The 12,913-nt window shown below is 37.0% G+C and overlaps 1 protein-coding gene across 6 annotated transcripts in view; it reads right to left on the bottom strand.

Moving 5' to 3' along the window:
* Positions 1–12,913, bottom strand: part of DACH1 (dachshund family transcription factor 1) — a 364,799-nt gene that overhangs the window by 46,417 nt on the left and 305,469 nt on the right. For all 6 annotated transcript variants that reach the window (XM_065655524.1, XM_065655504.1, XM_065655514.1 and 3 more), the window contains one exon: positions 3,354–3,505. In XM_065655524.1, the coding sequence (XP_065511596.1) occupies positions 3,354–3,505 (152 nt within the window). The remainder of the gene's footprint in view (positions 1–3,353; positions 3,506–12,913) is intronic.

The following is a 12,913-nucleotide window of genomic DNA, read 5'->3' as shown; positions in this document are numbered from 1 at the left end:
TGTTACAGTTTATTATTTGCATTTCAGCAGTCCCCAGCAAGAAATAAACATTGTTTTTTCTGAGTACTGTATATTGTTATTATATCCTCTTTAAATGTACAAATAATTAAATGTTGTATTTTTGTTTCAATAAGTTTTTATGGGGAAGTAAGAAAAACATATATATGATATATAGAAGGAAATAAACCTGACTAGCAGCCCCTGGTGACAGCGATGGCAAATAGGCTTGTCTAACATTTGCCTAAAATTACAGATTAGTGATTAGGGGCTATCCATTTAGTATGGATGGAAGACACAGGCTCACTTGTGCTTAGTGGCCAGTTTTAAAGGAAGACTCAGGCTTCTGAAATGGAAGTAGAGTTAGGCCCCAAGTTCCATCACCTAAGCTCTTCAGCACCTGCAAGACTGTCAGCACATTTCGTTTTCAAATATCAAAAGCGTTTAGACATTTTTGCTCACATACCCAAAAGCCCTGTCCCCATGGCAAATTTTAGAGTCCTCTTTACCCTGATAAAGGTCAGAGTTAAAGCTCCTAGTGCCCATACAGTACCCTAATCCCATTCTATTCTAAACCAGGGCAGACTCTACAACTTATTCTGGAGGCACCCACGGTCTGTATTACGCAGATCCTTCGGATTCTGCACCTCGCACAACTGAATGCACACAAGGGGATCACGGCACAGGTATCTGCCATCACGTCTGTGCACACTGGTGCAGCCAGAGGCTCCTTGCCTATGTGTTCACATGACCATCACACCCCTAAAACACAGGCAACCTCCAACACCACACGTGGCAGGCCGTGCCTGCGCCCCAGTCCCATGACCTAACAAAGATGTACACTTGCATTTCACAAGCAGACATATACCCTTTCTGTGAAAGGACACATCCGCATTTTCGTCATGCATGACCCTGGGGGAAAAAAGAACAGCGTTTACCAAAACCACTCATCTAGCCTTTGGCTGGATTGCTGCTGTTTTCTGTTTCAAAAGCACCTTAGTACAGGCAGCAGGGAACAGACTGTAGGCCAGATGATCTTCTCTAGAAAGTTAGATCTGCTCCATTGCTAGCACACCCGCAACAAGAGAATGGTGAAGGATCCACTTTGAATCCACACCTCTGTACTGAAAGGGATGTAAAATCCATCTGGACCAAAGGAGAGCAAAGAGGAATTTACCCAGTGACAAGAGTCCTTCTGACTCATGCGCTAAACGCATCATGGGTTTCAGGTAGTGCTTTTGGAGTTCTAAGTCAAGTCACAAATGATACTCCAAGCGGGGACCATAGTACAGAATTTCCTCTTTCTACAAATCCCATTAAGGAGTAACTTTTAGTCAAATACCTATAAGTCAGTTCAGGAAGTATCAGTATCACACTATCTAACTCATTTGTGGGCCTGGGGTGGCCCATTCTCATCGCAATAATCGCTAAACATGGAAACCATTTTAAATGGCAATGATTACAGAAACTGCCACTATTGTTCATAGGTTATTGTAATAGACCCTACCATTGTAAAGAGAATACTTAGTTTTTTTACACGGGTGTGTAGAAAGTGTTTTTCTAATGTAGTTCTAATAGAGATTAAATCTATGGGGTAAGTGGGAAATGCCTTGATGTCTTATGAAAAGATTCCCAGAGATCTGTGGAAACCATGTAATACAATATGGGGACATACTGAAAAAATCCAAAAGGATTTATGTCCCACCTGTTTACCCTGAACTGTGATTTTGTCACGATGTGGAACCTCAAGGTGAGCAGCAGTAGGTAAAAAAGCACAATGAGAGAAGGCATAAAAGTCTCTGGTTTCTTCACAATGTTACATTTTATTTTAGCTCTTCACCCCAGATAAGATTAGAGGGTTTTTATTTAAAAGAAAAAAAAAGCTATGACTGAATTTCACATTCACATTTTCTGTAAAAAGAAACTGAATGAATTCTTGGCAAATTAATCCTGGTCATTTATCCTGAAGTAGTGCACCACTCTCGTATTCAATCACAAGATTAGCTAACCTGTTGATGCTGAATGCTTTGCTCATTAGGTTGCTGTCTAGAGACATTGAGTGCACACATTTGTCAAAAAAATTACCAGGAACTTCCCTGTACATGCATGCACAGCTAAAACATTACATACTTTGCTAACTGTATTTTTTCCTTCAGAAAAAATTCATTCTTTTCAGATTGTAGCAGCTCTGTTAGAAGAATGTTAACTGTTGCTAAATTACTTTGGTTTATGATTTAAATATTTAAGATCTTAAATCTCAGAACCACAAAAGCAATCATAAACGTATTCTTTCAGATTAGGCAGATATAGCGATACTTAATTCTTAAATAGCAGTATTTTTTCATTATTAGATCTCAAGCTATCACCAATGAATGGATAATATACTTTTCATAAAACAAGTCTGAAGTACCATAAACTTTGATGAGATTGCTTAAGAAAGTAAAGTGGGCAGGATCTGGCCTTATTCAGTTATAGCCTTTTCTGAATAGAATACAATTCGTCTTATGTATTTGCAGGAATGAGCAGGGAAAAATGCTGCGACAAATACATTAGATGTTAGTAGCCACAGAGATGAGGCTTATCTGGAATGAGAACAACATGGCTGCATTATTTTGCTTCTGCAAACAAGATACAATCCTATTGTTGCAAAAGTTGCATCTGGGGAACACATGATCACTGAATTTGTGCACAAAAAATTTCCTTCTAATGGGAAACACTAACATCTTGGATTCAAGCTACATGCTAGTGTATACCTTAAATAATATTTAAATCAGGCTGTATTGTACACACAATAGACATTGTGACTACCGAATAGGAAATCTGCAGAAAATTTGGTAATACTCTTTGAAGTCTATTCTTTGAAGACCGTTATTTAAGTGAAATGAGCTTACTTATAAAAGAAGTGCTTTTTGTGAATGCTTTTATGGGAGACACATTTCAAATAGCTTTAAATATCATTTCCACCTTGGCACTCCAGCAATTTAAAATAACTATTTATTAAAGAAATGTTTCTCTGCTTAGTAAATGAGATAAAGTTAAACAGTAAGATACATTTCATTAGCCTGTAATAAAAAAAGCATTTAAGACAAATGTTGTTAAACACACCAATGTAATTTTCATCGAATTCTCTGATGTGGTTTAATATACAATGTGTATATTTATGTACTATATCTGACAGCTTCTCAATTCATTTGTTTGCTGTGGTTCCTTTAAAGCCTAAATTACTAGAAAGTTTCAGTAAATTAGTTGATCCAAATAATCTTATGAACTGATTAAGCCAGAATGGTTGTATTAATTTGACAAATCTGCAACTGGCTCCTCTCCATCCCTTGAAGCTGATCTACAGAAAGGCCTACCTGGATGTTAGTCAGAAGGGTCTCTATGGAGGACAATCCATCAGGGAATAGAAAAGGAGATGGAAAACCCGGAGGTAGTGGTTGCCCATGCCCAGTTAGAGAAAGTTTGTCAAGGCTGTCTCTTGCGGTTGGTGTGGAGAGCGGGGTCTCATCTGTATGTGATTGAAACAAAAATATAGAACAAGTTACGCTTGTCTGTTTTTATTAGACCTCAGTAATGGCTTCCCTAGTGGTTTCCAGAACATTTATTGCAAATTGGTTCCTGCTATCAGGAGAAAATGCTTTCTGCTGAATTTTCTTTAATGAAAAAGCTGTGGAGATACAACAAGATAACATTAATGAGTAACTTTATAAGCCTTTTAAATGCAGTCTCTAATGAGACTGAGTTTACAGTGCCATAGAATCTTTTTAAAACAAATATTATCTCACATATACTTGTGATAATATATTCAGGCTGACTTTATGGGCACCTTCCCAATTATCTCATTTTAGTTTGTGTTCTATTTGGATTGACAATAGAATATTTTCTAGCATGGCATATATTTTGTATACAAGAAGTATTTGAAAACAAGGCTTCCCATACAATTAACCCTTCCCGCTCTTAATGGTTTCACTTACAGCTCAGAAGATTCTGCAACACCAAGAAAAACTACAGTTCCTCAATGCATTTTTAATCAAGAAAGTACACCTGATTCCCAGAATCAAAACATGCTCTGAACAATACATGAAATTAGCAGCATGGTTACAATCACTGGCCTAATTTTTTTAAGCACGGACATCTTCCAACAATTAGTGCTAAACTCCTTAGTGGGATCTCTGTAACAATCAGATCTGATCAGTTCTGACATCACCACGGGAAAAAAACTCCCTCAGCTCGAAGACTTCTAAGATTAAAGTTTCACAGATAATCTGTGAACAGATTATAAAGTGCAGGAAAAAAAATAGAAACTTCAATACCCTCTTTTTTTTTTTTTTACTTCTTGAAATATTTTTAGACTACTGTTGATATGATACAGAAATTTAGGTCAATTTCTTTGCATCAGATGTTAATCTGAATTCTTCAAAAGGAAAACTATCTATACATATATATAGATATATGTATCTACACATACTCTTCTTACCAAGGGCTCAGCCATTAGCTGACACATATTGATGTATCTCAATACAATACAAGGACATCAGAATGTACTCTTGGTATTATGCAGATGTTTTGCACAGCTATTTGACTACAGAAAAGTCTGTCGGACTTGCTCTTTTCCATTTAGGCTTTGATCGTTATGAGATACATATGTTTTGGGGTATTTTAGTTTCTCTTTCTTTCTGCACTTTATGTAATTACAGTTTCAATAATAGTTATATTTATTTATCCTAGCATGCACATTAGAAATTACATTATAAGAAAGTTCTGATCCTAGTTGCCTAAAAAGAGCTCTCTTCAACTGGATTACAGTATTTTCCAAAGCGGACATATTCTAGGACCAGGAAAACTGAAATCTGCTGCAACAAAGGGTTAGAGTGTAAGCTTTGATGACCCTGGGACCAGAAAACCATGGCTCCGAGTCCCAGTTCCCTCCAGCAGTTCCCATCCACCATTATTCCAGAAGGAGGTGACCTCCACCAACCATGTGCAGATTTCTTACCCCATCTCCTCACCAGCTCTGTTGTGCTGGCCAGTATTTACAGCGCTCAAGTAAAAGCCTCACCCACTATGACCCCCCACAGAAACACCCAAACAGACATTTGGACATCTGCTTCTGGGCTGCTCCAAGTTGCCTCTTCCTACAGCCACTGGAGAGAAGCAGACATCAGCTTAAGGTACTAACCCATCTGAACTATCACAAGCATCTACTGCAGGAGGAGACAAATCTTTCTCTAAAGTGTCTGTTGAACGTAAGATGAGCCTACGCTGACAAGCTCAGGTGGAAAGATCTACTTTTGGAGAGATCAGTCCTACCATCGAAGCTGTTCTTCCTACTTCACTGTGGCTCAGGCTGAGAACTGCCTACACAAGGAATAAGACATCATTACATGTCCCCTATTTTTCACAGTCTGTGCTCCCATTACTGCTTTCTCATAAAGTCACAATTCAAAAGCTAACCAAGATAAGCTTTCTGAAATGAACTGATGCTGACCAAGGAAAGGTTCAGCTCATTCAGAGCCATAAAAGATTTTTTCAGCTGTATTTAAGTTTTCCAGTCATATCACAAAATGCTGAGAAAAACTGGCTGTAGATCACCGAACCATTTCCTATCTACCTTACCGAGATTCAAAGCAGGCTCTGAAAAGTGTACTCTGTGGATGTATCTTTTGTCCTCATGCTAACCCACAGCAACACGGATATCTGTGTAGTCATTTTGTAGTAACATACTAAAATTTGGCCCTAAATATGAATTGTTTTTCTTCCCAACTTTTAAAACACTACAGAAATATTCACCACTTCATCAGGAAAAATAAATTATGTATTCCTGGGTATTGCAGACTAGCTGATTGTCCTCAGATCATCCCGTTAGTTCATCTTCTCAAATCGTATTCTAGTGTGAAAAATCATTACCAAATGTTTTTTTTCCAAACTGCCGTCAGAATTTTTTATGCTTTCACTAATCAGAAGAAACAACCCAAAACTTAAACAAAACTGGTTAGACAAGACATTGATAAACATTACACAATATTATTGCAAAGCTGAAAACATTCTTTCCCTCTGTTGCAAATATGGTTTCCCAAATAATTCTTACACAAAGTTAAAAAATAAACCACATTACAAAACCTCTTATTTGTTACATCACTGAGTTTTTTGGCAAAAGACTTCTTTGTATCAGTGGTTTGAGTGAAGGTATAGGTCTTGCATGGTATAGCAAGAAAGAGTCTAATCACTAGTACGCGTACTGGACTTGATTCACATAAATGAGAAAGTAAACTAAAAAAACCCATCATTTGCCTCTACATTTGTTACAGAAATGGCGCAATGACCCCTCATACCTTCTGAGACAACTTGGAATCTTACTAGTATTTTAGGTCTCAAATGGTCAAAACATTTTAACACAAGGTGGATAAAACTGACCCACTTAAAATTCCATAGGCCTTAATTCACTTAAAAACTATGCTGTTCCATGCAATTGTTGAGATACAGAAAGCTCCTAACGCAGGTCTTGTCAGAGAAATTAAGCAAGGGAGGAATATTTTTACTGTATTACTGCTTTAAAACGTATGTTAAGTTTGATGTACTTTGCACATGCTTGAAACGTGTTGTGAAGCTTGCGAAGGTTTTCCTCACAACGTGTGACGTGGTTTTGCAATATGCAAAATAACTCAAATCAGGTTAAAGTTATGCAAAATGGTATGAGCTCAAAATAACATCCAAACTCTTATGTTTTAATAAGTAACAGAAATAAATTTACACTGAAGGGTAAGACTAGAGGGTTGAACTTACTATGAACTTATTCTAATGAAATGAAATGTCAGCTCAGGAAAAAAAAGTCAGACTAATGTGACTTTGTTTTCTTGATGTCCCATGTGAAATAAACTTTGAGTGTGAGTAGGTTTGAAACAGAGAAAATGTACATATTATACACAGGAAGCATGGATATTTGTGGATGTGAGATAAGCAATGATTGAGGGAATCTTGGAAAAATGCATTTTTTAGAAAAACCACACTGTAAACACAGCCAATTAAAACATAACCACGTATCTTAGTAGCAAAACAATACGACTGCCTGCAATCAAGACATTTTAAAATCTCCCATCCCTGCAGGAGGATGATATATATCTTTGTTTCCAAATCATCATTAACCTAATATCTTTTAAACTCTTGCAAAGGAACTACTAACATTCCTCTTAACCTACTAGCAGAGCAACGCTGCAAAAAAGATGAGCCCTTGCTGGGAAACAGAGATTTGGCATTTTCAGTCTGAACGCATCAAAGGAAGCATTTGAAGACAAGTCAGGGCAAGAGGGGAAAAAGGGTCAATCTACAACTCTATTGTTGGAGTTGGGTGCACAACAGTGTAAAGAAAAGGGGGGAAAAAAAAAAGAAAGAACAAGGCAGAACAAAGAAGTGTCCAGGCCTGCTTTGGGTTGTGCTGGGAACTGAGATGTTATAAATTAACAAATAAACAGGGATAGGACAAGTCTTACCCAAGCCTCTACAGGATCTGAGCAGAGATGAATATGTGCCTTGACATATGAACTAAATCACCATAATAGGCAAGTCTCAATGCGACACATATCTTTAAAACATCCACTCCATCCATTGTTCTCAATTTCCAAAATTCACCTGGTTTTGTTCGAACCAGATTTTATCTGTGAACAGCAGCTGGTTTGAGCCAAATACAATGAACATTTTTCACTGTATTTGGTTTGTTGCCATTCTATTTTATTCTTTCACCAGATAACATGGAAACAGACATCCTGGATGCTGTGACAGCTATTTAAACAATAATAGATGAATAGAGGTAGCCATTCTCTTGTCTTTGTTCCTAAAAGCGAGTAGGATAAGTTCAGACTGGTCACCAATCAAACTGGAGAATATTGATATTGCCAGGATTTGAAAGCAAGTGATAATAGCTGGCTCCAAAAAATACTATACAGATTACTGCCTATCTGTAACCATTTAATTTTTTTTGTAATGCATCTTGATGCTTTTTTGTTCTCTGTAAAATATTTCACATGTATTTGTTCCTAAAACAGGCTCATTCTTACCATTTGAATGATGAAAGAGAATCCTGTTTTCATTCTTTACGATCATAAATCTGATGCATACATTTTTGTGGAAACAATCTAGTCCATTTGGCTTAATATAATTTTGGTTTATGTTGTCAAACACCCTGCAGTACAAAGTTTTGGATGTCACCTTCCTCAGAGTTAGATGTTTCAGGTGTGAGAAGCTCTTCTATTTTAATTCACCTGTAATTGTTGGTTTATAATAAGACAAAAGAACAGGGGGTTCCATGTGCTGAACTGAAATGTTTACCAATTTCATGCAGATTTAAAAAAAAAAAAAATCCTTTTGCTCAATTCCCACATCATTTGGCTGCTTTGTAGATTTGGTCATTCAAGATTCACACTGCATATAACCAGGTGTAATGCCGTATGACTGTGAACTGTACAAGGAATGTACTAAAACTAACTCTTATAAAAACAAATTTTTATTTCAATCCACATTTTTGGTTTTTTCTTTTTATGATAAAAACAGTTCTCCAGGACTCCCAAATACTCTGAAATTAAAACATTTGGAACTGTGGCAGCTGGAAATAAGGGGAGAATACCAAATATTCAAAGAGACTGACTAGCTGGTTTTTGTTTCTGTAACATTTCAAAGAGGCTGGTGCTCTCACAGTTACCGGTACCACTGCAAATGCTGTCCACTGAGTTCTGTTTCTTGGCTTGGTATGTTTGCCTGAGGATCTTGGGAACAGGAACATACCAATAATGAAATATGACTAAAGGATTAAAAGTTTTAATGGAAAGGACCATAGCTAGTAAGAATGTGTTTCTTGGATGTGTACGTTGCACAAGGTGGCTTTCTACCTGGTGCAGTCACGTATATTTGTACAAACAGGTTTTACAGAATTCACATATCTGTATATCACTTCTACCATTACAGACTGGTTTTGCTACAAAATATGCACACTTGCACTGGATGTAAAGGACTACATGAGAATAAAAGTACGTAAAAATCTAGTTTTGTATGTCCACTTCGGAGGTAGGTTTAGATGCCCATCAACAGTAAGACTCATCTTACTGACAATTCTAACAACTGAAAATACAATATTCTAATGTGATACTTGTCCTTTTTGGAAAAGAGAGTTTCAATTAACATATTTCTAGAATTTCTTTAATCATTTTTAAGAAAACTGCAGTCCCTGCGGGTCATTCTTCACTGCCACATGGGGTCACTGAGCATCCTATCATTGGGGTTGTCTCCATAATGGCAAATGACCCATTGGGAGAATCACACTGTGAACACAAGATTAGGGACTTCTCTTCCTCACAGGTTCAGTGATACTTCTATGCTGATACCTTGTAAGCCAATTTATCTATAAACATAGAGGGGAAAACAAACAAACAAACAAACCAACCAAACAAGAATGTATTGCTTGCTGGAATAGGGATGTGGGGGTTTGGAAACAGGGACAACTTGACAAGGAGACAGGGACTAATCAAGAAGACAGTTAACGCTGAGTTGAGAAAATAGGAAAGGACAGTCAAGGTGGTCCAACATTTTGGAAAGGGCTAATAGGATTGGGATTCAGTGGTGAAGGAGGGAAGAAAGAGCGCCCAGGAGCAAAAAATTTATACTGACTCATCAACAAATAAATAAAACAGCCAAACCGTGTTCTGTTTTTTTTAACACAGTGTATTTTGTGGAAATACTTCTTCCAGTATTTCAAGAACTGTGGTCCAATGCAAATGAAATTTATAGCTGTCAATAGCAAATATATAAAAGTATGTTCTTTAAAGGCCATGTGTTTTAGTTTTGTTACAGAATTATTGGTATAACATCACTATAAATGAATGGAAAGAGCTGGCAAAATATATCCAAAAAGCAAAAATGTAATTAGTGGTGATGTTCCAGCTGTGAGGATTTCTTCAGGCTTTTTGGACTAGATCAAGTTGAGTTTATTCTTCATTTTACATGTCCCTAGGAGGGCCTCAGAGTCAATCAGCGCAACTTGTCTAATTTTCTCTTTCAATGAAAGGATTATTTTAATAACTTTTATCTTATGTTGCAGCCTATTACTTATTAGGGCTGGGTCAAGCAGTATTTGCTGATTTATTTATTCTAAGGATTTTGCAATATTTCAGAATAAATTATCATTCATATTTTTAAACAAAGGTATTTTACCATACAAGTGAATGTTAAAATGCCAGCGGTATTTCCACTTTGTGTACTTTGGCATCATAACACATAATGTACAAAACAAAATTATGTGGTTTCTCTGTCCCTGTAATAAAAAAAATCATATTCACTCACAGAATTTTTCACATAATTTTTAAAGTGCATAGAACAGTCAGGAATACAAAAGAAATGGGATAGTCAGAGATGATTCTGTATATATCTGACAATTATATAGTACAAATATCTTGAACACTTGACAGTAACTTACATTGATTAACCTTAAACAAATATAAAATCCTAAAGATAAAATGATGGTCAGAAAGGTACACTAAATACTTTTATCACTTTTAAAAAAATGTATTAGTATAAATACAAGGCAATGTATAATACTATAACCCGGAGTTCTTAATTATGAGAACTATATTCACTATTTCTTTTTTAAAGATCCTTATATGCTACTGGCAGGGATAGGATGCATAATATTAAGGCCATCTGTGCTTTGGATGCTGAAAAAAGTATAAATGTATTTTACTCGTTCATGTCAAATGTCCCAATTAGTACTCTGCTAGATCCACTCCATCAGCCAGGCAATACTGAGAGCTAACAAGAATGTTTCTTGGCTTTGTAGCAATTCTATGAGAACTGTTTATATGCCTATGTGTATGTGGAGGGTTGTGTAAGTATGTCTCCCTATAGGTTCACAAGAGTCACCCTGAGCTATTTCTAAAGTTGTGCTGAGGCGTGTGCATAATTATCTACGTAGTAAAGGGAAACATGCTTAGGAAATCAAACCCCACCATTCATGATACTGGCCATTTAATCTGCTTTACTGCATTGGCTACAGAAGCTGGCTCCCTCACCTAGAGAGCCTGCCTGCACATCTCGCTTTCCGAAATGTTTGCAGAATCAAAGATCAAGACAAGTATTTTGAGTCTGAGCTAAATTCCTGATTAACATAAAACTTTAAAGACTGAATAATTGATGTACACTAAAACTCTCATTTTCAAAATTATGGATGTAAATATGCACGTCTCGACTGATAATAGCAATACACAAGGCAATACGTCCACAGTGCACATACTTATTTTTGTGCTGCCTGCTCCTCCTTACACTTTAACTGTCTTTGTATGGCTACTGCAAAATTAAGGGCAAAACATCACAGAATGTAACAATTACGTTTTGTTAGATTTTATTGGATCATTTCAAATGCCACATGATTTGGATTAATAATCCTCTAGACATGTTTCACTGACGTTGAAAAACACCTATTATTTAGGGATTTACGGTGATTTAAAAAATAAGGAATATCAATAATATTAGCACTTTTGTCATTGTCAGCTGAAATAACACCACTCTTTTTTTTGTAAGCATAACAGTAGTGAGAAGGGAATTCTTGATAAGAGCACAGCTGGTAACTTGTAATTCTCTAAAAATGAAGGGTTTATGGTAATACCTGGAACTGCGTTGTATTCACACTATTTTGCTTGGTCTGTGTTCAGTTAATAATTCTAGTATTCATTCTTGTCAAGTTTAAAAAAAAAAAAAAAAGCCCATACCTAGCCATGTTGCAATGATGGGGGACTAAGCGGCAATGCTCCCGCTGCTTTGTCACATGGCCCATGTTCTTGGTAATCTGCTGACAGCATGAATCGGATGCCCAAACAGAAAATGAATAGAGGATGATGTGTCTGTGCAACCCTCGTCAGCTGCCATTCACTCAGCAACACATAACCTGTCCCACACCCTCGTCCTCAGAGCGCTGGCAAGTAGACAAGGCCGACCAGGCCTGCTTGGCACCTGGTGTGAAGTGGCAGCACAGAAGTCAACACAACTGCGCTTCACAAATAAATATGTCAGAGAAGCCCAACAGAGGAGGCAAAAGAGGTTTAAACACTTCACGTTTTTGGTGGCTTATACTCTGCCCCAGCGGAAAAATCTTAATCTGGCCAGAATTTGTAAATTTGTAATTTTGTATTGATTAATATAAATGTTTTGTTTAACTCTGTGTTCATACGGAATGCTGCCATGTTTCTTCTTAAAGTAACATGATAAAATATCAGATTTTAGATAATATGGGGAGAAACTTCTTCACAGTGAGGGTGCCGGAGCACTGGAACAGGCTGCCCAGGGGGGTTGTGGATTCTCCTTCTCTGGAGACATTCAAAACCCGCCTGGACGCCTTCCTGTGAAACCTCATCTGGGTGTTCCTGCTCCGGCAGGGGGATTGGACTAGATGATCTTTCGAGGTCCCTTCCAATCCCTAACATTCTGTGATTCTGCGATGTTCACTGACTTTTCTTTTTGCAGAACACACTTTTAAAACATGTATACTTACATGCACTTCACTCTCCTGTAATACATTGTTAATGCCCGTGATTATAATAACTTCTTTAATAAAAAGTATAATATCAAGTAGCGCTAATATTCAGTCTGACAATGTATTAATTGGACCACTGAATAAGATGACTAGTCTAAAAACGCATAGCAAACCAGAAACAAACTAAGAAAACCTGCTCCCAAATTTTCTCCATGACCAAATTCCTACCCAAATGTATTAGTGCCTCACTCTTAGAGGCAAAAATGCCAATAAAATAAAAGAATAAAAAAATAGCCAGATCAACCCATCCAACACAATTGTATGGGGATGTTTGGTAATAGGTTCAGAAATTCTTGAATATGCAAAGAAAAGCTACAAACCAGGGCAAGAAACCGTGCTTTGAAAAGA

Source organism: Caloenas nicobarica, chromosome 1, assembly GCF_036013445.1.
Source record: "Caloenas nicobarica isolate bCalNic1 chromosome 1, bCalNic1.hap1, whole genome shotgun sequence".
NCBI classification, from domain to species: Eukaryota; Metazoa; Chordata; class Aves; order Columbiformes; family Columbidae; genus Caloenas; species Caloenas nicobarica.
Note: the sequence above shows the minus strand (reverse complement) of the source record. Positions and strands in the feature narration are given on the sequence as shown.